The sequence below is a fragment of the Lygodium microphyllum genome, chromosome 19 (assembly GCF_053477565.2).
Source record: "Lygodium microphyllum isolate KBCC chromosome 19, Lygodium_microphyllum_v1.1.10, whole genome shotgun sequence".
Classification (NCBI taxonomy): Eukaryota; Viridiplantae; Streptophyta; class Polypodiopsida; order Schizaeales; family Lygodiaceae; genus Lygodium; species Lygodium microphyllum.
In genome coordinates this window covers 15,745,614-15,769,840 of record NC_141153.1, presented here as the reverse complement: position 1 = coordinate 15,769,840, position 24,227 = coordinate 15,745,614, and the positions used below count along the sequence as shown (strand labels likewise).

The window sequence follows — 24,227 nt, the reverse complement described above, 5'->3', positions numbered from 1 at the left end:
AATGAATGTAAGAGTGTACAAAATACCTAAGGACAAAGCAATGCAATGTCGGAGAGTGACGTCCACCGGAGATAGATCCCGAGTGTTGTGACCACCAATCGGAGTGTTGTGGGAAATATCAAACACTGATCACCAGAGTGTCAAGGCATTGAGGTGGCAACAGGAGAGGTATTTGCTGATGTAGACGGCCTGCTGGACAGCAAAAACGCAAGTACTACGACAATCACCTAGTGGGAGAGCTAACAACAACCTGTCACTTGACACTAGATGCTGAAAATGAAAGCTGATCAAGTGCTATAATAACACAACAAATGGAGATCTCCAAAAGTAGGGTGATGGCTGAAAACAGGCCACCTAGGACTGGATAGTGATGGGCTGCAATTGATGATGGTTGGACAGTAGATAGTAGGTGTCTAGTGGCTGAAATCTACACAACAGGGTGAGAAACCTACACAAAAGGATTAGGCTAAATGGTGGACAGCCTGTATATTTATAGATGTTGAAGGGAGTCCCTAAAAAGTAGGGTTTTGGGAGACCACTGAAACTCTCTCGAGCCAAGCACCAAATTTGTGTTTTTCATTAATTAAGCATGTTTTGGAGCTATTTAAAAATGCTAATCAGCTGTAAAGCATGTTTTAGCTCAACATCCCCTCTCAAACCCAAAACTAAGCCTAAAAGGGAAGGCCTGCAATGTTTACCCAAGACATCCTATCCCAAAGTAGCCACGGCATTGAACAAAGGGTGCACGTTGGCTGCCCAATGGCCTACCAAGACTACAGAGGCAATGATTATCTTACCAAGGCGTCCTATCCCAAAGCAGCCAGGGCATCAAACAAAAGATACACATCGGCTGCCCAATGGCCTACCAAGACTACAGAGGCAATGATTATCTTACGGAGGGAGTCCAAGTAGTCACCCCACAGAGAACAAGGTATCAGATAAAGCGTGCTCATCGGCTGCCTAGTGGCCTACCAAGCCCTACAAGGACAAATGGAACCACATTGAGCTTTTTTTGGTTTTTGGTGAAAAGTTAATTTTAGGGGTGGTGGCAAATTAAGTAATAGTGACCCAGAAGACGAGAGTAGAAATGGTACACCCAACAAATCAAAAACAATACAAGCTTACCCAACCACTCAAGGATGTCAACGATGAGGAAAAGGTAGTGAAGTATCATGTGAAAAAGAATGGTGGTGTAATCCGCCAGTGAAAATGGCATAGGATCCGTCCAGTGGTGCTCTACACAATGGAATGCATAGTATGCTATATACCGAAGAACGCTCATGCAGCAGGTGCTACTTAGACAGTGTCTCATGGCGAAATTATTCGCTTCTCCCAAGTGCCCTAGTACAAAGATGATAAAAGCACAATCCACTGTAGGAGGGAAAGCCTTCATGCTTGTAGAATAGCAAAACTCCAAGTAGATGGAACCATGAAAGGAACGACGCCCATCTCCTCTCTCCAAGTCAGGAAGGACTGGTGCAAGCCTACATGTTAGCCTTGCACTGAAATACAAAATCCTGCAAATGAGAGAAAATTTACAAGCACAAAGATGAGTAGTGAGATGTTCCAAAAAATAAAACTAAAAATAAAATAAAATAAAGCAAAGCTAAGTGCAATGCAATGAGTATGTAAGTATACATCGGAAGTCTAAAAAGAAAAAGCCTAAGTGTGTGGCACCATCACGTATGGTGAGGTGGAAAAGTGATCCTAGAAGATGTAGTGGATGCCCTAGGAATGGATGCGTAAAGTGCAATAGGTGAGTTACTCGCAGACCAATCAAACAATCCTCCAAGAGTAGTAAAGGAGATAGGTTGCTGAGGCTGTCCACGTGCCACATATCCAGTAGCCATTGGGATAGAGTGTAATACACTAGTTCTCACAAAAAGTCAAATAACTAGAAATTTATGAATTACACCATACTTGCAAAGAAATATAAGAAATACACCATGTTTGCAAGGAAGCCATAGCCAAGGTAGCTAGACATGAAATAGTATTGCCATGGAAGGCTGAGAATCATAGATGTAAGTTGCAACATGAATACTCACCTCATGTCAAGGTGGGACATGGTATGCACCCCATATCTTAGTGGCTAAGAGCATCCACCCTCTTAGATGGTGAGAGGAAGGAACCTCAAAGCATGTATTGCTTTGAAATGGCAAAAAGATCAAAGGATGATTTACATTGGCACCCTCTTACCTTTTATACTTTAGTCCAAACTAGGCTAATTTCCTAATTAAAGCAACATGAAAATTGCTTTATTACAATCCATCCCTGTCCAAAAGTTTTGTCCTCAAAACTTTGAAGGGTGAAAGGACAAATGAATGATAAGTGTGAAGAAATGAGAGACCAATGTTGAATATCCTTGTTGAAGTTGTCCATTGAAGAAGATAATCTGCCATTGAGAAGAATCTCCAAAGTAAGCTCAAAACAGTGAAAATCTAGAATGATGTCTTGAACAGGGTAGTGATAGTAAATGACCCATAACTTTGGACTGAAATGTCCAAATTCAGTGTTTGAGATGTAGATATGAAATATGTAACCCAAGGCATCAACCTATACCCTCAAACCCATATTTTTTATTGCGTCAAAGCAATCTAATTCATCACAGAATTTCTAGACAATAAGCTATCTCTTGTTCCAAGACACATGAAATTATCCCAAACTCAACCCGGATCATAAAGAATCCCCAAAAAATGGTTGTCATCCATCAAAGCACTGCTAACCTCACCTGAATAAAATGAAAAACCATCATCAAAGCTTTCATAAGTGAGGTATTCTGTATAAAAGTTATTATCACCTCCAGGATCAAAAGGATGTGATAAATCCCGTCCATAATCCATAGATGCATTCATGTAAATCCCTGGATCATATGGGAATGAAAGATCAACAACATTATCGTCAACACCTCCATAATGCAAGGTATCATCCCCATAATCATGAAGAAAGCCTACCGAATCATTATCATAATCAATAGGTGCTGAAAGTCATCATCTGCATGAGGTATGAGCTGCTGAAAATAATCATGTAATGATTCCATATCCTCAATGCTTGTTTGGTCAATTGAATCTTCTTCAGCCCTTTCATCTTCAACATTAGATTCATTGTCATATGCATCATCTTGGTTGATTGCATAGTCCTCTTGATCCTCACTGACATATATACGCTCTTGTTCTTCATTTACAACTGCATCTCTTGGTTCTTCATCTTGGTCACTAAAAACATTTTCTTCTTCTTGTTCTTCTATACATGATTGCTCATCAACTACATGTGTTACATGTATGGCATTTAGAGCAATTTGCCCTTGCTGCCCAATCACATCTTCAGCCTAATTTTCAGCATAGGCATCATCTTCTTGCTGCCCATGACTATCATGTCCTTGCCCCACATATACATCTTCCATTGGGTCTTCCAAGACAAGAGATATAGCAAAATGTTTATTCCTGCAATAACCCTCATGATGAGGTGACCAATGCTCATTACACTTGTAGCATATCAGCTGCCTTTGCATTTCCATCAGTTGTTGATGAGGAATAAGCTTTCTTCTAATGCCATAAGGAGTATGGAACTCCAGAACAACTAATACATTAATATGCTTTGCCTTGCATACGTTGTCATGCCCAAGAGTATTCTTCTCATTGCATTTATAACATAGGCCTTGGAAGTTATGATATCCAAGATACGACTTGACAAGTAGATGTCATGTACACCACTGAAAGAAAATTGATGGACATTTTCCCCATCTATCAAATGATAACCATAACCATGAGCTTGCTGTCCATGGTTTATTGCATAAGGCTGCACATAAGCATTTCCAATCCTTTGTGGCTGATGATAAAACACTTGTTGTCCATGGCTTATTGCATAAGGCTGCACATAAGCATTTCCAATCCTTTGTGGCTGAGAAGAAGAAGTATCCATAACATAGGCATGCTCTTATACTTCTTGTCTATGCATAGGGACCTGAATTTCTATAGGAGCATTTGATTGCAACTGCTTATAAGAACTATGCCCATACATTCCATCTTGTGCTGCATATTCATGTCTAATCATGCCACCATAATCGAATCCACAACCAATCATTGGGGTAGCAACTGATCCCGACATATGCTGTTCATAGACATTACTTCTACTTGCATTAAAGTCTCCACATGCATGAGTTTGATGGTGCCCAACATTGCTACATAAGGTACAAGCACCATGTTGTCCATAAGACCCAAGACATGCATGATTTTCCATGCAACCATCAAAATTTTCATGTCTGTCATCCCTATGGTACATGCTATCCATAGTGACTTGCTGGTACAAAATCAACTCTATCTTGAAAAATATGAGTTCAAATTACGTGTATGATAGCTTGACCTAGAGCTTAGGATGTCTAACATCAAGTAGAAACCCTGGTTTGAATTTAGGAGCAGCAATACCTCTCTCTGTTTAGGAATTCCCAGAACTGTCAACAGTAAACTGCTAGTGAGCTATTGGAACAAAATAGGCTCTAACTTGAGAAATATGTATCCAAATGAAGCATTTGTTAGCTCCAATCCAAGCTTATGATGTCTAATAACAATTCCAATTGTCCGTTTATCGTTGGAATGATGCTACTAATTTCTGTAGCAATTTTTCCAAATCTGTCTCTGTTTGGACTGCACCCTGTTTATGCTCTGTTGCAAATGTTTTTGGAACTTCTTATCCAATTTGAGCTAATACCCAATACCAAGTCACTTCAGTGAGTAGGAGGGAGTTGTAGAATGTTGAAGTAGGTGGAAACATCCCCTACAATATCCAAGATTGAAGCAATTCTTGCTTATGTGAAAACTAAAGAGATAGACAATATGAAACCAAGTCAAGATTCACTGCTAATGATACCCATTGTCCATAAGAATGCCAATGAACATTTATGTCCTATCAACCCCACTGCATACTCCAAAGTACAACCCTTTCTAAGCATAGGGCTAAAATAGATTGCATCATTCAATCATTGCAAATACAGATCAAGGCATACTGCACTCAGAGAAGAACAAGAAACAGGAACAGAAAGAGGAAGGACCATCCATCCCATCACCAGCTTGCCATGCCCTGATGCTTGCATCTTTTGACCTTGATAATCCCCCTTTGATGGTACCTATACTGTCCAGAAACTACCACTCAAACCAATTTTCTGATAGTAGCCTCAATGTGTTAGAGCACCAAGGACAACTTAAAAGAACAGAGGTTCCTGCTTCTCCAACTAAGCTGGCTAGCAACCTTAGCTCAAATCAGACCAATGCTGTGCAAAGAGTGCTTAGAGATATTCCTGATAGTCCTCATACAAAGATTGGCATCACTACTTTTGATAATACTGTACACTACTACAATTTTCACCAAGCTTTGCAACAACCATCAATGCTTGTCATGCCTGATGTTCAAGATGTTTATACACCATTAAAGGCAGGGCTTGTTGTATCAATTACTGAGTATCGTCAGCAATTAGGAAAACTCCTTGAAAATATTCCAATCATATTTCAAGGAACTTCAATCCCTGATTCAGCTGTTGGTGCTGTAATGTCCTTTTTTTGTATTTCCTCTCGACTTCTATCACTGCTGCTCAAGAATGGTGCAGCTCACAGCAAGATTGGTCCAGGTCACTGCTGCAGTTCTTCTTCATCCACCTTGTATTGAAGAATCAGGCCCTCATCTTTGCTGTTGTTTACTAGGAATGAAGCCAATCTTCACACATTTGGAGAGCTTGTATGCATCATCCATCATCTTTATGTCAGATTCCATATCGATTCCACTCAGCATCTGTGATGTTTTTGACCACTGTTCTTCATTCACATAAAGCTCAGCAAGACCTTCGCAAATAGGGAAAGAAGAGAAGCTTGCAGAGGAGGTAAAAATGCAAGCAGGAAGACGGCATTGATTTCGTCTAAAGGAGGAGCACCATCACGAATCAATCTTGCAGCTAGTGATCGGAACCGCTTCCTGACTTCGATGGCAAGGGCTTCACTTTTGAAACTGCCTAATCTAGCTTGAAACTGGCAACTAACATCCACAGAAGCTATTTTGTAGAATCTATTCCTTCAACAACAAGCGTAAGCTAAGCATGAGGGAGCACGTGCCGGTGGTCATAGCTATTCAACGTATTCTGTATGCAGTTGATGATAGTCTAGCTATCATGGATCTTCTGGTTTCATGGTCATTGATAACCTTGGACTCCAAAACTTCACCATAAGGACGGAACACGTCACGCAAGGCTGTGGTCATCAGTAGCCCAGACCAAGCCACCGACGAAGCAACGGAACTCCACATCTGCAAAGGCCATGGCGAGTCCTCAAAAGAGGAGGAAAAAAATGGAGAGAGGAAACCACATGGAACGAAGAAGAGGACGGAACCTGGACTTCCTAAAGCTAAGCCCTAACCCTAAGTCCTAGACACAGACAGAGGACAGCCTAACCGTAAGAAAAGCTATGGAGGAACGGCAAGAAGCTGTTTGCCCTCCTTCACGAACTGGCACCAGGAAACAGAAAGAACGGGGGCTATTTCTGTGTTAACTACACTCTGCTACTGACTATCGTGGTTGCATTCAGCCTCATATCGAATCCTATATCGCTTTTCACTCTGTGGCCTCCTTGGAGCCTGGATCTATATGTACCTCATCCGAACAGGACCATTGGTCTTATTCAACAGAATCTTGAATGAGAGAGAGGTTGCTGCTCCAATGGAAATACTAACTGCTGTGATAGTATTCTTGACAAATGTTGGATCTGTGCTCATTTCATGTCTAGCCAAAGCTTATATTGACTGCAGATTTTCGTGGAGGAGGAGAAGATCAGATCAGCGTAAACAACACAAGCTCAGCCTCATGTACCTCAAAACGAAAGTTGCCTTAATCAAGGCATATGTCTACTCTTTAGGAAGCTTAATACATGAAGAATCAAGCTTTGGTGTCTCATTAGGAAGTAAAAACCATTGAGAGAAGATAGAAGCAGTAGAAGCCATGGATTCTTGGAGAAAAGCTTGAGAAGAGAAGAGAGAAAGTTTGCTTCTCAAAAGTAACTCTTCTTTTACATCATTTAGTCACTGTAGGTTATTCTTTTGTCCAAGAAGACTCCAAAATGACTTCCAAATGGACCACAACCTCCTAAAATGGCCTTGAGCCCACCATTTTTCCTTCCAGACTTCTTCAAAATCCACCAACTTGGTCCTGAATTGCTGAACAACACTTCCGCTAGTCACAGTTTAAACTATGTAAGACCTGTGACCAAATTTTGGTCTCCCGATTACCTTGTAACCATGTTGTGACTAGATCCACCATGAAAATGACTTGCCACATGGATCAAATCCATGCTCTGATACCAATGTAATACACTAGTTCTCACAGCAAGTCAAATAACTAGAAATTTATGAATTACACCATACTTGCAAAGAAATACAAGAAATACACCATATTTGCAAGGAAGCCATAGCGAAGGTAGCTAGGCATGAAATAGTATTACCATGGAAGGCTGAGAATCATAGATGTAAGTTGCAACATGAATACTCACCTCATGTCAAGGTGGGACATGGTATGCACCCCATATCTTGGTGGCTAAGAGCATCCACCCTCTTAGATGGTGGGAGGAAGGAACCTTAAAGCATGTATTGCTTTAAAATGGCAAAAAGATCAAAAGATATTTTACATTGGCACCCTCTTGCCTTTTTACTCCAATCCAAACTAGGCTAATTTCCTAATTAAAGCAACATGAAAATTGCTTTATTACATAGAGGGAGTAGATGGCGCAATAGCGGGAGGCGTAGCCCCACTAGACTGGCCAACCAAAAGATAGTCTTAACAATTTGATGTGGTTTTCTATTAGGAAGACCTTGAACCTTGGTACGACACTCCTCATCCATATGGCCCGATCTCTAGCAGTGTATAAAAAACCTATTTTTGTTAGGAATTTGCTGCCAAAGGGTTCGTGTTTCTTTGTTTCCGTTGGAGGAAGTGTTGCCACCCTTGTTTTGGCTTGCCTTCACATCATGCGAGTTCTTGCCACTATTGGTTTTCCCTTCCAAAGAAAAGGCAACCAATCCTAGCCTCTCTGAATGGATGTGTGTGGAGGATTTCTTATGGACTTGATCGTGCAGCCTCATAAAACGCAAGAACTAATACTCAAACTCGTAGAAGATCGGCAATCTAGGTAGTGAGATAATATGCTAGATAAAATGGAAGTATTTGTCGGGCAACTTATTTAAGAAAAATGTGACCTGATCGTCCTTTGACTTCAGGAAGCCAATAATAGCAAACCTAATGAGTAATCGCCAATATGCAACCAACTTGACTTTCAGACCATTCCCTTTCTTAATGGAGAACTCTTGAAGCTCAGAATCGAGATTGACACATGGAGTGCAATCTTGAGCCGCATAGCGGTCAATGAGATGACTCCAACTGTTGAAAATAAAAGACCATCGTGCCTTTTATATGTGCACAGGTGTGAACACACCCTTAGCACATTGTACTTTCGTGTGTGTGTGTGTGTGTGTGTGTGTGTGTGTGTGTGTGTGTGTGAAAAACCTGAAGGTACACTCGTCATTGTACCAAAGAAACATGCTCACTCTCTACTCTGCTCTCTCGCACTCTCTCTATCTCTCACAGCAAGTAACGACTCTCTGCCTTGATCTCTGTGCCTAATCGGTCCCTACAAACTGGTATCAGAGCTAGCAAGAGACGGCTCTCAAGTGTTGCAGGAGTCCCAGGTGGACTCGATGAGCAGGAGTTGTCACAGGCGAGCAGGAGTTGTCACAAACAGGCAGGCTTGTGAGCAAAGGAGACAGTCGACTGGTGCAGAAACGTGAAGGGCAGTAGCAATCAACTAGTGCAAAAGTTTGAAGGGCAGCAGCAATCACGACGGACCAGGCTCACGGACGATGACTGTATCTGACGAATGACTAGCGGGCTGCACGGATGCGCTGACGGAAGACCACGCGATGGGACAACGGGCGTGAAGCACGGACAACTAGAGGCGACTGCTGCGCGACACGACGTCGGGCTCGCACGCAATGGAGACAAATGACCGGGCTGCACAGACGACGAGCAGCAAGTCAACGGCCTTTTTTTCTTTTTTCTTTTTTACTTCTTTTTTTACCCTCTTTGCTGGGTGTTCACACCTACAAGCACAGAGTGCAAATCTGTGCCTTGAAATTTGGGGGTTTTTCCAAATTTGTGCCTGACACACATTGCAATGTTCTCTGGACCAAAAATTGCTGACATTGAATGCAAGTGAGATTTTTTTTTCTTGGATGAGTCAATTTCACTGAAAACTATGCAATCTTGGCCCAAAAATTTGGGGCTTTTCCCGGATTTGGGGATTGTGATGCAGGACAAGACAATTTGTCTCAAAAATTGCAGGAATTTGTGACATTTGTCCCCGACATTTGGGGCTTTTAATGTACATGCACAAATTGGGCTGAAATTAACCCAATTTCTCAACATTGAGGCACATTGGACCCCGTGCAATTTGGGGCTTTTGCAATTTGGGCAAAATTTGTGCAACATTTGGTCATTTTATGTACATGCAAGTTGAATTCCGCACAATTTGGACATCAACACTTGGTAAAATTTGGGGGTTATGCTGAAATTTCTTTATTTTGGCAAAATTGGACAGTCCTATGCATGACAAAGGAAATGCAAATGTGTGTTTGACGCTTTGAGCACAAAATTTTGGGGCTTTTGACCGTTCATGTCAAATTTTATGCCTGTGGGCACATGTACAACAGAAATTGCAGCTGAAATTTTGGGATTTCTCATGTAATGTGATGCACATGCCCTTGGAATAGCGGTAATCAGTTGGATAATGCTGTAGCACTTGGTTTGGTGCTTCTGAAAACTTAATTACAGATCTGAAATCTGTACTTCTGCATGGTCATTTATTGCTGATTAGTACTTGTTTGTACCTTGGTCACTTGGGTGACAGTTTGGGCCTGCATTTGCTGGTCTTTTTGTCACATTTGGGCTGAAAATCATGGCTGGCAGCAATGATAGCAGTAATTTGATGCACATAAAGAAGCTTGACGGCACACATAATTTTGCAGTGTGGCAAAAACAGTGCTACAATATCCTGTAACAAAAGAAGCAGGCAAAGCCAATCAAAACCAAAGGGGCAAAGCCTACGGACATGGATCGGGACGATTGGGATGAGTTGAATGAGCTTGCACGTTCAACCATAGAGCTATCGATTTCTGATGCCTTGCTCTTCAACATTGAAGGTTTGGATTCTGCATATGCTATATGGACTAGACTAGAAGAACTGTATGCACAGAAGAGTGCTGCAAGCAAAGTGTATTGGCTGAAAAAGCTTATGGATTTGCGTATGAAAGAAGGTACAGCAATGTCTACTCACTTGAGTGAGTTTAACTCCATTTTCAGCCAACTGGTTGCCTTGAAGTTCATGATTGATGAGAAATTTAAGGCTACTTTCTTGCTTTGCACTCTACCAAAGAGTTGGGATACATTCAAGACTGCTATGAGCAATTCTAATGTGATCCTTTTGTGTGTTGATGTAGAGAGTGCTCTACTTATGGAAGAGATGAATCAGTAGAACAATGCATCCAATAAGTCTTCCAGTGCTTTGCATACTAGGGGCAGATCACAGCAAAAGGGCAAATATGATGGCAAGGGACGCAGTAAATCACGTGGCAAAGATGTTGAATGCCATCATTGTGGCAAGAAGGGTCACTTTAAACGTGACTACTACAAATGGAAGAAAGAGAAAGGAAAAGGCAAGAAGACAGATGATAGCAAGGAAGAGAAGAAAGACAATCAGCCTAAGAAGAGCAGTGTAAAAATTGAAGAGGTGAATATAGTGGGAGGATGTACTCTTTGTCTCTTCACACTTAGGTGCACATGCTTTACTTACAGATACAGATGATGACATGCATACCTGGATTCTTGATTCGGGTGCTTCCTTTCATGTCACCCCTCATCGTGAGTGGTTCTCCGCCTATACAGGGGGTCGACATGGTGTTGTCCATCTTGGGGACAACTATGCATGTGAGATTGCAAGTATTGGCGGTGTGCAGTTACAATTTCAGCATGGCTCGGTCTTTACACTTCAGCATATACGGCATATACCTCAGCTCAAGAAGAGCTTGATTAGCACAGGGCAACTAGATGATGATGGTTTTCATACCACGTTTGGTGATGGAAAATTGAAGATTTGTAAGGGATCTAAGGTTATTGCCAGAGGTTGCAAGAGTGATACTTTGTATTCACTTCATGTATCTAGTGGGCGTGACCATGTTGTTGCCGTGACCGAGCAGCCAAGCGTTTCTTTGTGGCATGGCCAGTTGGAACACGAGTCAAACAGGAACGAAAGTGTTTTCTCGTTTGGGTTACTTGCCTTATCTTCGTTATGCTGATTTTTGAGCATTGTGATCATTGCATTTATAGCAAACATGCATAGACGTCACATAAAAAGTCTCTTTCTTTGAAATCTTCTCCTCTAGAGTTAGTACATTCGGATGTATGTCAAATGCCAAGATTATCTTTAGGGGGGAAGAAATATTTTGTCACCTTTGTCAATGATGCTACACGGAAAGTATGGGTTTACCCTATTCGTAGCAAGGATGAAATGCTTGACAAGTTTAAAAATTTTTTGCCATTGGCTGAAAATTAGACAGATAAGACACTTGAGTATCTTCGCTCTGACAATGGTGGGGAGTATGTGTCCAAGGCCTTTCACGCATTTTGTGACAGCAAAGGGATAAAGAGGAAGCTCACTACCCCTCATAATCCGCCCCAAAATGGAGTTGCAGAGCGTATGAAACGGACCATATAAGATAAGGTCCGTACGATGCTGTCTCATGCTACATTACCCCATGGTTTTGGGGCAGAGGCTGTTATGACAGCCGTTCACTTACTTAATTGATCACAGAACAGGTCTTTGGGAGAGGGAGTCCCCCAAGAAGCGTGGTCGGGCAAGTCACCTTCATATGCTCATCTGAAAGTGTTTGGCTGCGAGGCTTTTGTGCACAGTCGTAAAGAAAAACGCAGCAAACTTGAGCCAAAGTCCTGTAAATTCATTTTCCTAGGATATGGTGACGAGGGTGAAATGGGGTATAAATTGTGGGATCCCGAGAAAAGGAAAGTAGTACGCAGAAATGACGTTATCTTCCGGGAAGATCGCATACACAAACAGCCCGAAAAGACTGAGGAGGTCCATAAGGTTGTATTTCGGGAAGAAATACCTTTTGGACAGCAAAATGTGCCCGCTGTACAGCAGCAAATACCTGCTGTAAATGAACCTGTGAATGCAGGAAATGATGCTGGAAATGATCAGCCAGCTATTGCCCATGAAAATGAGCCATTACATGAGCAGAAACAGCCAGGACAGCAAGCTGTTAATGCTGATCTGAAGGCTGAGATGCCAGGACAGCATGCTGAAAATGGAAATTTGCAGGAACAGCCAGCAAACAATGACCATTAGGTTAGGAGATCATCTAGAGCTACTAGACAACCTGATAGATTTGTTCCTGGTGCAAACAATGTGGCTGATTATGTCGTGTTGACAGACTGTGGTGAACCGTCTTGCTTCAAGGAAGCAACAAATGGTATAAAGCCATGTTGTCAGAGATGGAATCTCTTGAAAAAAATGGCACTTGGGACTTGGTGCAGTTGCCTAAAGAGCCGGAAACCCTTCCGTGCAAATGGGTTTACAAGATAGTCACTTCTGGTTCCTCACCAAAGTACAAAGCAAGATTGGTTGCAAAAGGGTACAAGCAGGAGCATGGAATTGACTTTGATGAGATTTTCTCTCCTGTAGTCAAGATGACTACATTGAGAACCATTTTGGGCTTGGTTGCAATTGAGGATATGGAGCTCATACAGATGGATGTAAAGACTGCGTTTTTACATGGTGATCTGTATGAAGACATCTATATGCAGCAACCTGAAGGGTTTGTTGAAGAAGGGAAAGAAAAGATGGTATGTAAACTCAAAAGGAATTTGTATGGGCTGAAACAAGCACCAAGAGAATGGTATCATAAGTTTGATACATTCATGCAGTCCCAAGGTTTTCATAGAAGTCAAGTGGATCACTGCTTGTATACCAAGAAGGCAGCAGATGGCAGCCTGATTATCTTGGTTTTGTATATAGATGACATGCTGATTGCTGGCAGGGATACTCATGCCTTGGATTCACTGAAGCAAAGTCTTCATAGCAGCTTTAACATGAAGGATCTTGGTGATGCAAATCACATTCTTGGCATACAAATACTCAAAGATAGATCGAAAGGCTTATTCTATCTATCTCAGCAGGAGTATATCTCCAAAGTTTTGCAGCGTTTCAATATGGAGGGGGGGAAAACAATTGGGGTTCCATTGCCTCCATATGTGAAACTCAGTGCAGAGGACAGCCCTACATCTGATGATGAGAAGGCTGAAATGGCCAAGATACCATACACGTCCTGACATTGTCTTTGCAGTGGGAGTGGTTAGCAGATACATGGCAACCCCTAGCAAGAAGCATTGGGATGCAATGAAAGGTATTATGATACACCTCAAAGGCACAAAGGAGTTGTGCATCTGCTTTGGAAAGCAGAAGGCATCTGTTGTTGGCTTTACGGATGCAGACTACGCTGGTCATGCGGACTACAGGAAGTCCACTTCTGGGTATGTGTTTACTTTCACAGGAGAAGCAGTCTCTTAGATCTCCAGGCTACAAAAGTGTGTTGTATTGTCTACTACAAAGGCAGAGTATGTGGCTGCCACTGAGGCATGCAAGGAGGCTTTATGGCTTTCACGTCTGGTAGGAGAGCTTGGCATCTCAGAGTTACCTGTTCTCCATTGTGATAGACAAAGTGCTATCATGCTAGCACAGAATCCTGTCTTTCATGCAAAGACAAAGCACATACAGGTAAAGTACCACTTCATTAGAGATGTTCTTGATAGCAAGAGCATTGAGCTTGCCAAAATGCATACAGATGATAACCCTGCAGACCTTCTCACGAAGGTTCTTCCAGCAGAGCGGTTTGCTCATTGCCGACAGATGATGGGAGTTGGATAGATATATTTATTTCAGCTTTGTACATACCTAGACATAGCTGATTCTTTTCTCCTCTTAAGGCACATTGCCTTTAGGTGGGAGGTTGTTGGGAATAAAGGGCCATCGTGCCTCTTATATGTGCACGGGTGTGAACACACCCTTAGCACATTGTACTTTCACACACACACACACACACACACACACACACACACACACACATATATATATATATATATAAAAACCTAAAGGTACACTCGTAATTGTACCAAAGAAACGTGCTCACTTTCTACTGTGCTCTCTCGCACTTTGTCTCTCAGAGCAAGTAACGACTCTTTGCCTTGATCTCCGTGCCTAATCTGTCCCTACACCAACACTCAGATGCGAGGGAAAAATATTGTAATTGAGAGTGGAATTCAAGAAGCAATCCCTGCATTAACTCAGCATTGGTTATGGCGTTGCGGACACTCCATTGATGAGTATGATCAAGGTGAGCTAATTAAGGGTCCACGCTCGATATCAATAACGAAGTCCCAAAGTCCCTGAGATTCAAGCACTTGTTGCACGAAGTTCGACCGAGTGGTAAAATTTGACCAATTAAAACATGTCTTATCCGTAATGGTATTCTTGGCCATTGCAATAAGAGTGATAGTGCTAGGAGATGGAGAAGATGTGTAATGGGAATAGAGTGAATGGAGAGGATAGAAAGATAGAGAGTACACTTGGGAAGTAATCCCAAAGTGCCCACCATGCATACAAGAAGTGCGCATAGCGGATTCAAATATGGAAATGTGCAAACTAGGGAGGGGCATGGTAACCACCTGAGGAGCCCATGGTGGAGGAATAGTGACATGGGGAGTAGAGGATGGAAATCCCTACATAGGAGTGATCCAAGGGATGTGGGACAACAGTCCATAAGCAGAGAATGGAGATCCTTGCATCTGAGAGGTTATATGGGGGGTTTATGAGTGTCCGGGGATAGTGAGGGGATGCCCATCACAACCATCCCGAAGTGCAAGGATGTGGTAAACTGGGTTATGTGAAAGGTATAGTGTTAAAGGGTGGCATTTCCCCTAATGATGCACCAAGAGATGGAGTGATTGGAGGGTAGGTAGATGGTGGAATGGAGGTAGGGAAAGTGTTAGGAGCAGAAATGGAAGATCCAACCCCTAGTGTGCTCTGAGCGAAAGTGAAATGTAATCCAAGATTTTGGAATGGAGATGTGAGTAGATCAGAATGTGGAAAATATAACGGTGGGATGGAAGCGAGTTGAGATGTGTGGTTTACTTGCTCAAATGAAATAGATAGTACAAAATACCTGATGAAGAATATCTGCTTCGAGAGCCTCCTCTATTAAAGTTAACATACTGAAAACCATCCAGCTCCTGCACACCAAAAGGAGAAACAAGAAAGGGTTTTGGCTCATACGACCCAAAAGGGTTGTACGAACCTGACATTAGCCTAGCTGAGAAGAAGATGGATCGCCAAACGCACCAAATGTCATAACCCCCCCAAGTCTAGAGAGAGAGCCAGACTCACCAATAAGACTAGACAGAGTAGTAGCACTCCTTGGATGAGTGTAAACCAAACTATATGTGATGCGCAAGTACTCCAAAAACTCTTGATCTATAAGATAACAAAAAGAGAAAAAGAAGATGGTAAAGGTGAAGGTGTGTCTACCTCCTCCTCCTTGAGACCATAATACCTTCTCAGAGCCTCCAATGATGGAGAAGCCTAATAGGACGTCATAGGGTCCGAAGAAGAAGGTGCTAGAGACATTATGAGTCAAAAACGAGTCATGTGTAAGTCTCACACAAAGACAAGCCTCCACAATCACCGTAGGATACTCATTAAAAGAGCACTGCTCTGATACCATGTGAAAATATACTAGGATTTGCACTAAAAAAACACAACACATACAACTAAGACTAAAACACAAAGACCTAGAGAAGACAAGTAAAACTCAAACCCTAAACACAAAACCCAAAACGCAAAACGCAAAAACTTAAAACTCAAACACAAAGACAAACACAGAGAAAAAACTATGAAGTAAATGAATGTAAGAGTGTACAGAGTGCCCAAGGGAAGAGCAATGCAATGTCGAAGAGTGACATGCATCGGAGACGAATCCCAAGTGCTGTGACTACTAGTCGAAGTGTGGAAAACACCAAACGCTGATCACCATGTGTTATGGAATTGAGACGACACAACAAGAGAGATGTTTGCCAATATAGATGGCCTGTTGGACAGCAAAAACACAGGTACGGCACAATCACCTAGCAAAAGAGATGGCAATAGCCTTTTGCATGGCACTAGATGTTGAAAACGCACACTGATCAGGTGCTAAGTAGAGCAATGTCTAAAAACAAGCCGCCTAGGGCTGGATAGTGATGGGCTGCAATCAGTAATGGCTAGACAACATATGGGAGGTGGCTCATGGCTGAAATCTACACGATAGAGTGAGAAACCTGCACAAAAGAATTAGGCTGAATGGTGGGCAACCTGTCTATTTATAGATGTTAAAGGATGTCCCAAAAAACTAGGGTTTTGGGGGACCACTGAAATTCTCTCGAACCGTGCATCAAATTTGTATTTGTCATTAATTAAGCATGTTTTGGGACTGTTTAAAAATGCTAATCAGCTATAAAGTGTGTTTTAGCTCAAGTTTCAACATGTTCTTTTGTGTGGAGACAAAAGAAGAAAGAAAAATAAGAAGATTTCAATCCTATCTCCTTGTGTGCTCAAGTCTCCGTTGCTTTTGAGTGTATACTCGTGGTTTCTTCACCCCTCTCCCTTGTTGTCTTTTTTCATGATAGGCATGCGATATACATATAATAGATCATACTCTACGTAATAGGCACTTGTAACCATGATTGTAGACACTCTTAGATACTAAGTACACAGATCATTCATAGACACACTAGTACCATGAAGCACTTGTAGTTTACCCACACATCATCCCAAGAGCTTGGATTGCATTGGCATGCCCGTTATGGGCACCTAAATTTTGACTCTATCAGGCAGGCTTCTCAAAGAATTTTGTGGAGGGCTTTTCGATTTTCCCCCCATTTACATATCATGCCCTAGCTACTAATAGGGCACACAGCATAGGCAACCTCATCCAGAAGTTGCTTCTCGTAGGGCTACTACTCCGCTAGAGTTTGAGCATACTAAATTGAGTAGACCTATGGTCATTGTCTCCACTAAGAAGGCCAAATATATAATGCTTAATATTGATGATTTTAGCAAGTATATATGGCTATATTTTCTGGGGTACAAGAGTGAGGTATACTCTAACTGTTGTGATTGGAAAGTGTTTGTTGAAACACAAACTTTTTTCAAGATTTGTGATGTAAGAGCTAATCATGGTGGAGAGTTTTGCTCCAAGGCATTGGTTTTACAAAGAGCTCGAGATTCAAATGAAGTATTTTCATCCGAACACACAATATAAGAATGGCGTGCTAGAGTGTGCCAACAATGGCATGTATGATGTTTGACATCGCAATCTTCCTCATTCCCTTTGGGGTGAGGTGGTTCATATAGCACTACATATCTACAACAAGTCTCCGACTTCGACAATATAAAACATGACTCCATATGAGGTTTTTTATCACAAGAACATGAAATTTTGAGATGCTTTAATCTTGTTGATAACATTTGATTAAGTTATTAATCAAATGTACAAGGTTTGTTTAGCACATGTGATGCACATGGCAATTATTTCATGGTAATAAGCTAAGAATCTCGAGGATGGAACGGGTGTCAAAGGCAAAAGTTGTGATAAGTTATGCCAACTGGGCTTTGGTGTGGTCAGTTGATGTCACATTTGATCATAGAACAATTGTTTGGCTAATAAGTGTCAATGGTGACACTAGGGACTAGCATTAATTAATTAATTAATGTCAATCTAAGAGTCAAAAGAGATTGGAAACTACTCCAAGTTGCAAATGGCCTAGCCGATTTCATTATGGATGGGTACATTTAATTTTGGGCAAGGAAAGAATGATTGAAATTAATTTTTAAAATTATTTGTATATTAAAAATTAATTTAATGACTGGATAATACTTAAAATTGGGTTTAGAAGGTTGTTGCTTGACAAAAATACCCATGCAAACTAAGAAAACGTTTTTGGAGGTTGCGTCTCAACCATTTAGTTAGTTTTCAACTGGTGAAAGAGGGAGAGAGAAGGCTTTGTTCATTCTACCTATGCAAAAATCAACATTGACAAGCAATAACCATCTAAGGCCTTCAGGAGGCAGGCGAGAACAGGGAGACACCTTCCAAGGGCTGGTGATAGCATTGTTGATCAAGCAACAGCATTTTGGAGATACTTGCCACTATGTGACTACATTAAATACAAGCTAGAGCAAGCAACAAGCAAATTTTAGGGTTTTCCAATAAAGAAATTCAAGTTTTCTCTCTCTAGCATTGTCTCATCTATTCTAGCTCATTCTTAAGAGATCTCAGCTTATCTCAGCCATTTGGAGTAAATCTCAATCAGATTTGGTAGACAACAGGAAGATTTCTGCTGTAAACCCTAATTTACAGTAGTAATTAGAGTTCAACAACCACCTTGGGACCCATGCCATCAATTAAAGGCATCATACAACATTGAAATCAACACCTACAATTTGAGCTATTGCCAAGGATTTCAAATGCTAGCCCATCCATTGTAAATTTGGGGTAGCATTTGGCCAATTGGGGTCCAATTCAAGCAAGTCTTGGGTGAAATTTAAGAGGCAAATCGCCTAATTCGTTTGCTGATTGTTGGATGAGCAAGGGGCTTTTCGATCAACCAAAGAGATTGAGGAATCTCAACTTGTAATAAATCCATTGGCAATTGAAAATAAAGAAATACTGAGAGGGCCGCTAGTTTTGGGCCAACATGGTGTCCATTGTCCAAGAATTTTAAAGATAAAGTGTGCATTTCAATTTATGTTTGTTTGCTAATCATTGTAATTTAGTCCTTGATCAAGGAATTACCACCCTATCCGAGAACGAAGGCTAGTTTCACTTTCTTTGGAAAGAAGCCTTACATGTCTCACTTTCACATCTTTGGGAAAGATGTCTATGCCATGTCGACAACAAGAAATGCAACAAGATCACTTGATGTTAAAGAAGCTTATTTTCGTTGATTATAATACAACCAAGAAGGGCTACAAGCTCTATAACCCCAAAGAAAAAAAAGTTTCAGGTAAGCACAAATGTGGTATTTGATGAGGTAGCCACCTCCAATGACCTGATTGATAGTGCTTCTACTGCAGGCGGTTCTTCATTGGCAACTGACCCACCCAAACAAACCATCAACCCCTCCCCTTCCTTCTAGTTTACCCATCAATACCCCTTCATCTCCAACTCCTCCCCCTCCATCCCCTCTTTCTCCCCCTTCAATTCCCCTTCCACCCTTGATGGTGTTGAGCTAAAAATGCATTACAAACTCATTAGCTCTTTAAAACAGCCCCAAAACATGTAAATTACCAAAAGTTTCATTAAATGTTACATGGTCCTACCACAAAACTCTAATTTGGGAGGATCCTTCTACGTCATAAATAGACAAGCTGCCCACCGTTCAGCCTATCCCTTGTCTCGCAAGTTTCAACCATAAGCTCTCCCTCTAGTGGCTGTCCAACCCATCGCGACTGCTGCCATGTCATCACTAGCCTATCAGTACATGTTGGATTCTGCATTACTTGGCTTTTCTAGACACTCTCTAGTTCTACTCTACCTATCAAACACTCAAACCAACACAATTGTCAGATCTAGAGAGTGAGCCCTCTTTGCTATGATCTATCTTTATACTTACATACATATATACATAAACTTTTTTATTAAAATCAACACCATGTTGCTGCCCCATATCCAGTATTTCATGTCGGTGATCAGCCCCTTCATACATACTCAACCCACATGTGCAATCAAATAGTTGCCACAAATAGCACATAAAGAATACATATACCTTGTGAAGTTATGAGTCACTTGAACACTTGGAAAGGCTATAGCCCTTCAGAAAAACTGACACATTGTTTGCTAAGAAAGAAATAAAGGGGGCATTTTAAGTTACTCATCTCACCTGTCCGTGCAGCAGCTTCCAGTTCAAGAAATGTAGCTACTGGAGCACTGCGAGAAACATCAATATCTCCAAGAAGTTTGGCCAGCCAGTCTAACAAAGCAAGCCTTCTCTGCAAAATATTCAAGCAAGGCTCAAAATGGAGTGCTTCAAGGTCCAACTCTTGCATGGACACCAGCAACTATAAAGCATTTCTGTTTAACACTTCTAGCAGGAACAATTTCCAGGGTCACAAGATCTTCCAAACACCAATCAGCAGAACAAGCCAACAAATTAACCTCTTCCAGATGAGTATCCTTTGCATTCATCCATAGCATGGAATTCTTGGGGGGAGCAATTGGTAAGTGCTTTCCAGGAAATGCCTTCTTTACCTTCATTTTTAAAAAAGTGAAACAAGTAAGTAGTCTTACAAAGGAAACTAATACATTCTAGTCATAACAAAGGAGTAACTCCTTACTGCAAGTGTGTTTCCAAAATAAGGACCTAAAAAAAGTAAAGTGTACCGCTGCATGAAGTTTCAGGAAGTCGCTGAATCGCCTCAAGATTTTCCGCAAACTACTCACCCCTTCTGGTGATTGTATCCCAACTTGTACCCTATAAAACTGAAATGGATAATCAGTAAGAAACTGGCACATGATTTGGACAATCAATTGAAGAGCTGAATACCTCTATCTAGCATGATTGAAAATCTAGCACAGGAAAAGTGACCAAAGATTCTCATCAACAGATGACTCTTTTGGAGAGCAGCAGACAATTCTCAAGCCATGCAGCATCCCTAGAACAACTGGCTGTATGTAGTCTTCAAGGATGTCCTTCACAGTCTTCTTACTTATATACTATGTTTAAGCAACACAAAACGGAAAAACATTTGCAGAGTATAATCCAGTTCTCTCTTGTGGATCTTTTATAACCTGAAGAATCCCCAATTGACCACCACATGGTCGGAAGTGGTGCAGAATATCCTATCAGACTCACTATCTCTTTACTAATATAAAGTTCACACCAGACTATGGCCAATGCTAAAAGGCCAACAATTCTTCTCTTTATACCTATCTTTGACGAGGAGGACATGTCATCATTTAAAAGGTAATGTATCACTTCACCTGTGATCGACAGGGATTCACTCATCTGTCTGGTGTGTGATGCAGGTACTTTGACTTGAGAGCTGTTCAAAGGTTCTCTCTTTCATTGCATTTTTTCAAACAACTAATTGTGGTTGCCTGATGTTACATGTTTTTTTCATTTCTTTGCTGTGTAGGCATAGTGTACTTCTAGCTAAATGACCGAATGTAGTTGCCTGATGTTGCAGGCATTTTCATTTCTTTACTCTCTGTGGGGTACTTCTAGCTCTCCTCTTGCATGCATCAGTTAAGGGTGTCTAAAATGAAACTGAAACTAAAACAGACTATTTTCTGTTTGATGATGTTGTCCCTAGAACCCCTTGAATACAACATTTTTCAATGTTAAACAGAAGGCAGGGATATACTTGACAGAAGAAAATAATTAGCTTGCAAATAGTTGAGTGAAACAGTAATGCTTCACTCTGCAAGATAACTGTACAATATCACATCCTTATTAATAATCCCAAAAGAGGATCTCTAAACTGGCTTGTCATTCATAATGCACAGTGAAAGTGATGCTAGTTTAATTCAAAAACCCCTCCACCAAGAAGTGAGGGGAACTTATTTCTAAACTACTCCTGTAAGGAAGCTCACACACATAATGCCCAATCTCAAGTTGCCCGTGCATCAGTGATTGCCCAGCTTTTCACCACTCAATGGACACACCATCTGAAACTCTTCAATCATGGGATTCACAACAAAGAGATGGTGTCCTTGATGCATTCTTTTCAAGATGTAAGCCATGGCATGTTGACTCTATGAATACCAAGTTTCAAAATAGCAACTCAGTCATGACAAATATGTTGCATCCTTCCACTGTTGCTCGATTGCCATTTTACTGAATTTGATCCAAAATTAGCATCACAATGATAAAAAGGAAACAGAAAAACAGTTGCTAGCTATGATCTGACAAACATTCCGTATTGTCAAACAGAAAACTTATCATAGTCTCAAAACAAGTGTACAACGTCATCTTCTCAGAAAAACATTGGCTAAGTGCTCCCCTATGCCATCATGAACAATAGAGTCATGGCTGTGATAATACTGATGAAATTTTGTTTCTAAGCATCTAGCAGTCCTCATTACTGCACGAATGTTATATTTCTCCAAAAAAGTGACCTGCCTGTTGCGGATAGAATTTAGGAACGAGACTTTGATGCAAAGGATCGAATAACCAACCACAATAGGGCTTGCAAGGTGCCCATCGTTCGCCTTGGCATCCGGGAGCATGGTCCACGATGGAATCATGATGCAGTAGCTCCATCCAGTGCGAGGGTCATGCGGCCAGGGGGTGTGGGGTCCCATCTGGATCGAAACAACCCAATCCAATAAAACTGTCAGCACTTAAGAGCAGAGCAATCCGGGGGGAATAATACGCGATTAGGGTTTTCTGATTGAAATTCGATGCGAAGGCTCGATCAGAGATCGGAAGAAGCAGATAGAGAGGGGAGGAAGGGGGGGTGAGGCTTACCCAGCGAGCAGGGGCGGGGCTGTAGTCCATGCCCAGGGGAAGAGGGGAGGTGCCGTCATGGCGATGGCGAGGGGAGCCGCTGCTGCCCACCATGGGAGCTTCCGCAGATCGCCAATTGTGTCTCCTCCTGCTTCTCTCACTTTATTATTCCTCCTCCTCCTTCTCCTTCTTCTGCTGCTGCTTCGCTTTTCTTCTGTTCTTCGTTCTTTCTTCTTCTTCCTGGCGATGATCACATCGTTAGCTCCATCACCTTCTTCCTTGCTGCTCCACAAAGCTCCTTTTGCTTCCCTTTTTTATTTCTATCAGTATAATTCATACTTTTGTTTTTATACTTTTCATTTTATTTTCTATTTACTAATTTCTATTCTCTATTATTAATAATAACATGTGTTTTTCCGTTTTCTGGCATCTCTCATTTTGTCATGCTCTCGTTCGTATGCATTTGGGCCGCCCCCCCCCCCCCCACATGTGCCTCGACGCATTGTGAAAATTTGGAACCAAGTGATACATTTTATCACAAGAACTTGCCTTTGTTGGAACTCTAATTATGATTTTAATTGCATATGTCATTTTGTTTATATTCGTTTATTCTAGGCACTCCTTGCCTAGATTCCCAGCACTTTGCATTGATTTTAGTAAAGGTTACAGTTCACTTTCTAAGGCACGTTACATGTGGCAAGAGGGTTCACACAAAATTATCGGATTTATCCTCTCTTGTTTTCACTCACACACACACACACACACACACTCTCTCTCTCTCTCTCTCTCTCTCTCTCTCTCTCTCTCTCTCTCTCTCTCTCTCTCTCTCTCTCATAGGCCACACTCAACCATTCCTCAATGGCACTTGCCCACAACCACCCCCCAAGGTGGCACGCAACCATCCCTCATCCTTAACTCTGTGTGTGTGTGTGTGTGTGTGTGAACACCAAGCAACCATGGCCAATGTCAATGAATTTTCAACTCCTAGCTTTATCTAGCCAAAGAAGAGACATTCAAGAAGTTGACTTTAGAGGATGGACCTTGATGTGCCCTCAGGCATGGCATCTAATGAGCTCGTAGAGCTCTTTCATGCATATGCTCATAGAAGGTTCCAAAGGGGCTTGAAGCAAAAGCAAATGGCCCTTATCAAGAAGCTTTGCAAGGCTAAATATGAGGTGCCTACTAGGAAGAAACTAAAACATGTCAAGACACATTTGAGGAACATGATTATTGTTCCTAAGATGATTAGGAGTATCATTGGCCGAAGGGAGGTTTGGCTAGGCAACCAAGCCCAACATGCAAGGCCCATAGTGTATTGCCATGCAAGCCCATTCTATCCACATCACCAAAGATTATGCCATCACAATCTCCATGCTATCCACATGCAACCACATCACCATCCCCCTATGCCTCTCCTCCACCAATTGCCACCAACCTTGCCAAGGCCTATTCTTGAACATGAGGGGCAAAATTCATAGGGACAACAATGGTAGGGGAGGAGAGGGACTGAGATTGAGAGAGAGAGAGAGGAGAGGAGAGGAGAGGAGGAGAAGTAGCACTGAGTTGAGTCCAAATTTTTTGACTGCTCTCTCTC

The 24,227-nt window shown here is 41.7% G+C and overlaps 1 protein-coding gene across 1 annotated transcript in view; it reads right to left on the bottom strand.

Annotated features, from left to right (window-relative positions):
* The window catches only part of LOC148019599 (PX domain-containing protein EREL1-like), a 31,419-nt gene extending 8,482 nt beyond the window's left edge, over positions 1 to 22,937 (bottom strand). The window contains exons 1-5 of the mRNA XM_087699603.1: positions 22,655 to 22,937; positions 22,363 to 22,488; positions 20,566 to 20,664; positions 20,341 to 20,433; positions 20,066 to 20,174 (exon numbers count right to left, since the gene is read on the bottom strand). Of these exons, the coding sequence (XP_087555729.1) occupies positions 20,066 to 20,174; positions 20,341 to 20,433; positions 20,566 to 20,664; positions 22,363 to 22,488; positions 22,655 to 22,747 (520 nt within the window). The 5' untranslated portion in view covers positions 22,748 to 22,937. The remainder of the gene's footprint in view (positions 1 to 20,065; positions 20,175 to 20,340; positions 20,434 to 20,565; positions 20,665 to 22,362; positions 22,489 to 22,654) is intronic.
* Positions 22,938 to 24,227: the final 1,290 nt, after the last annotated feature.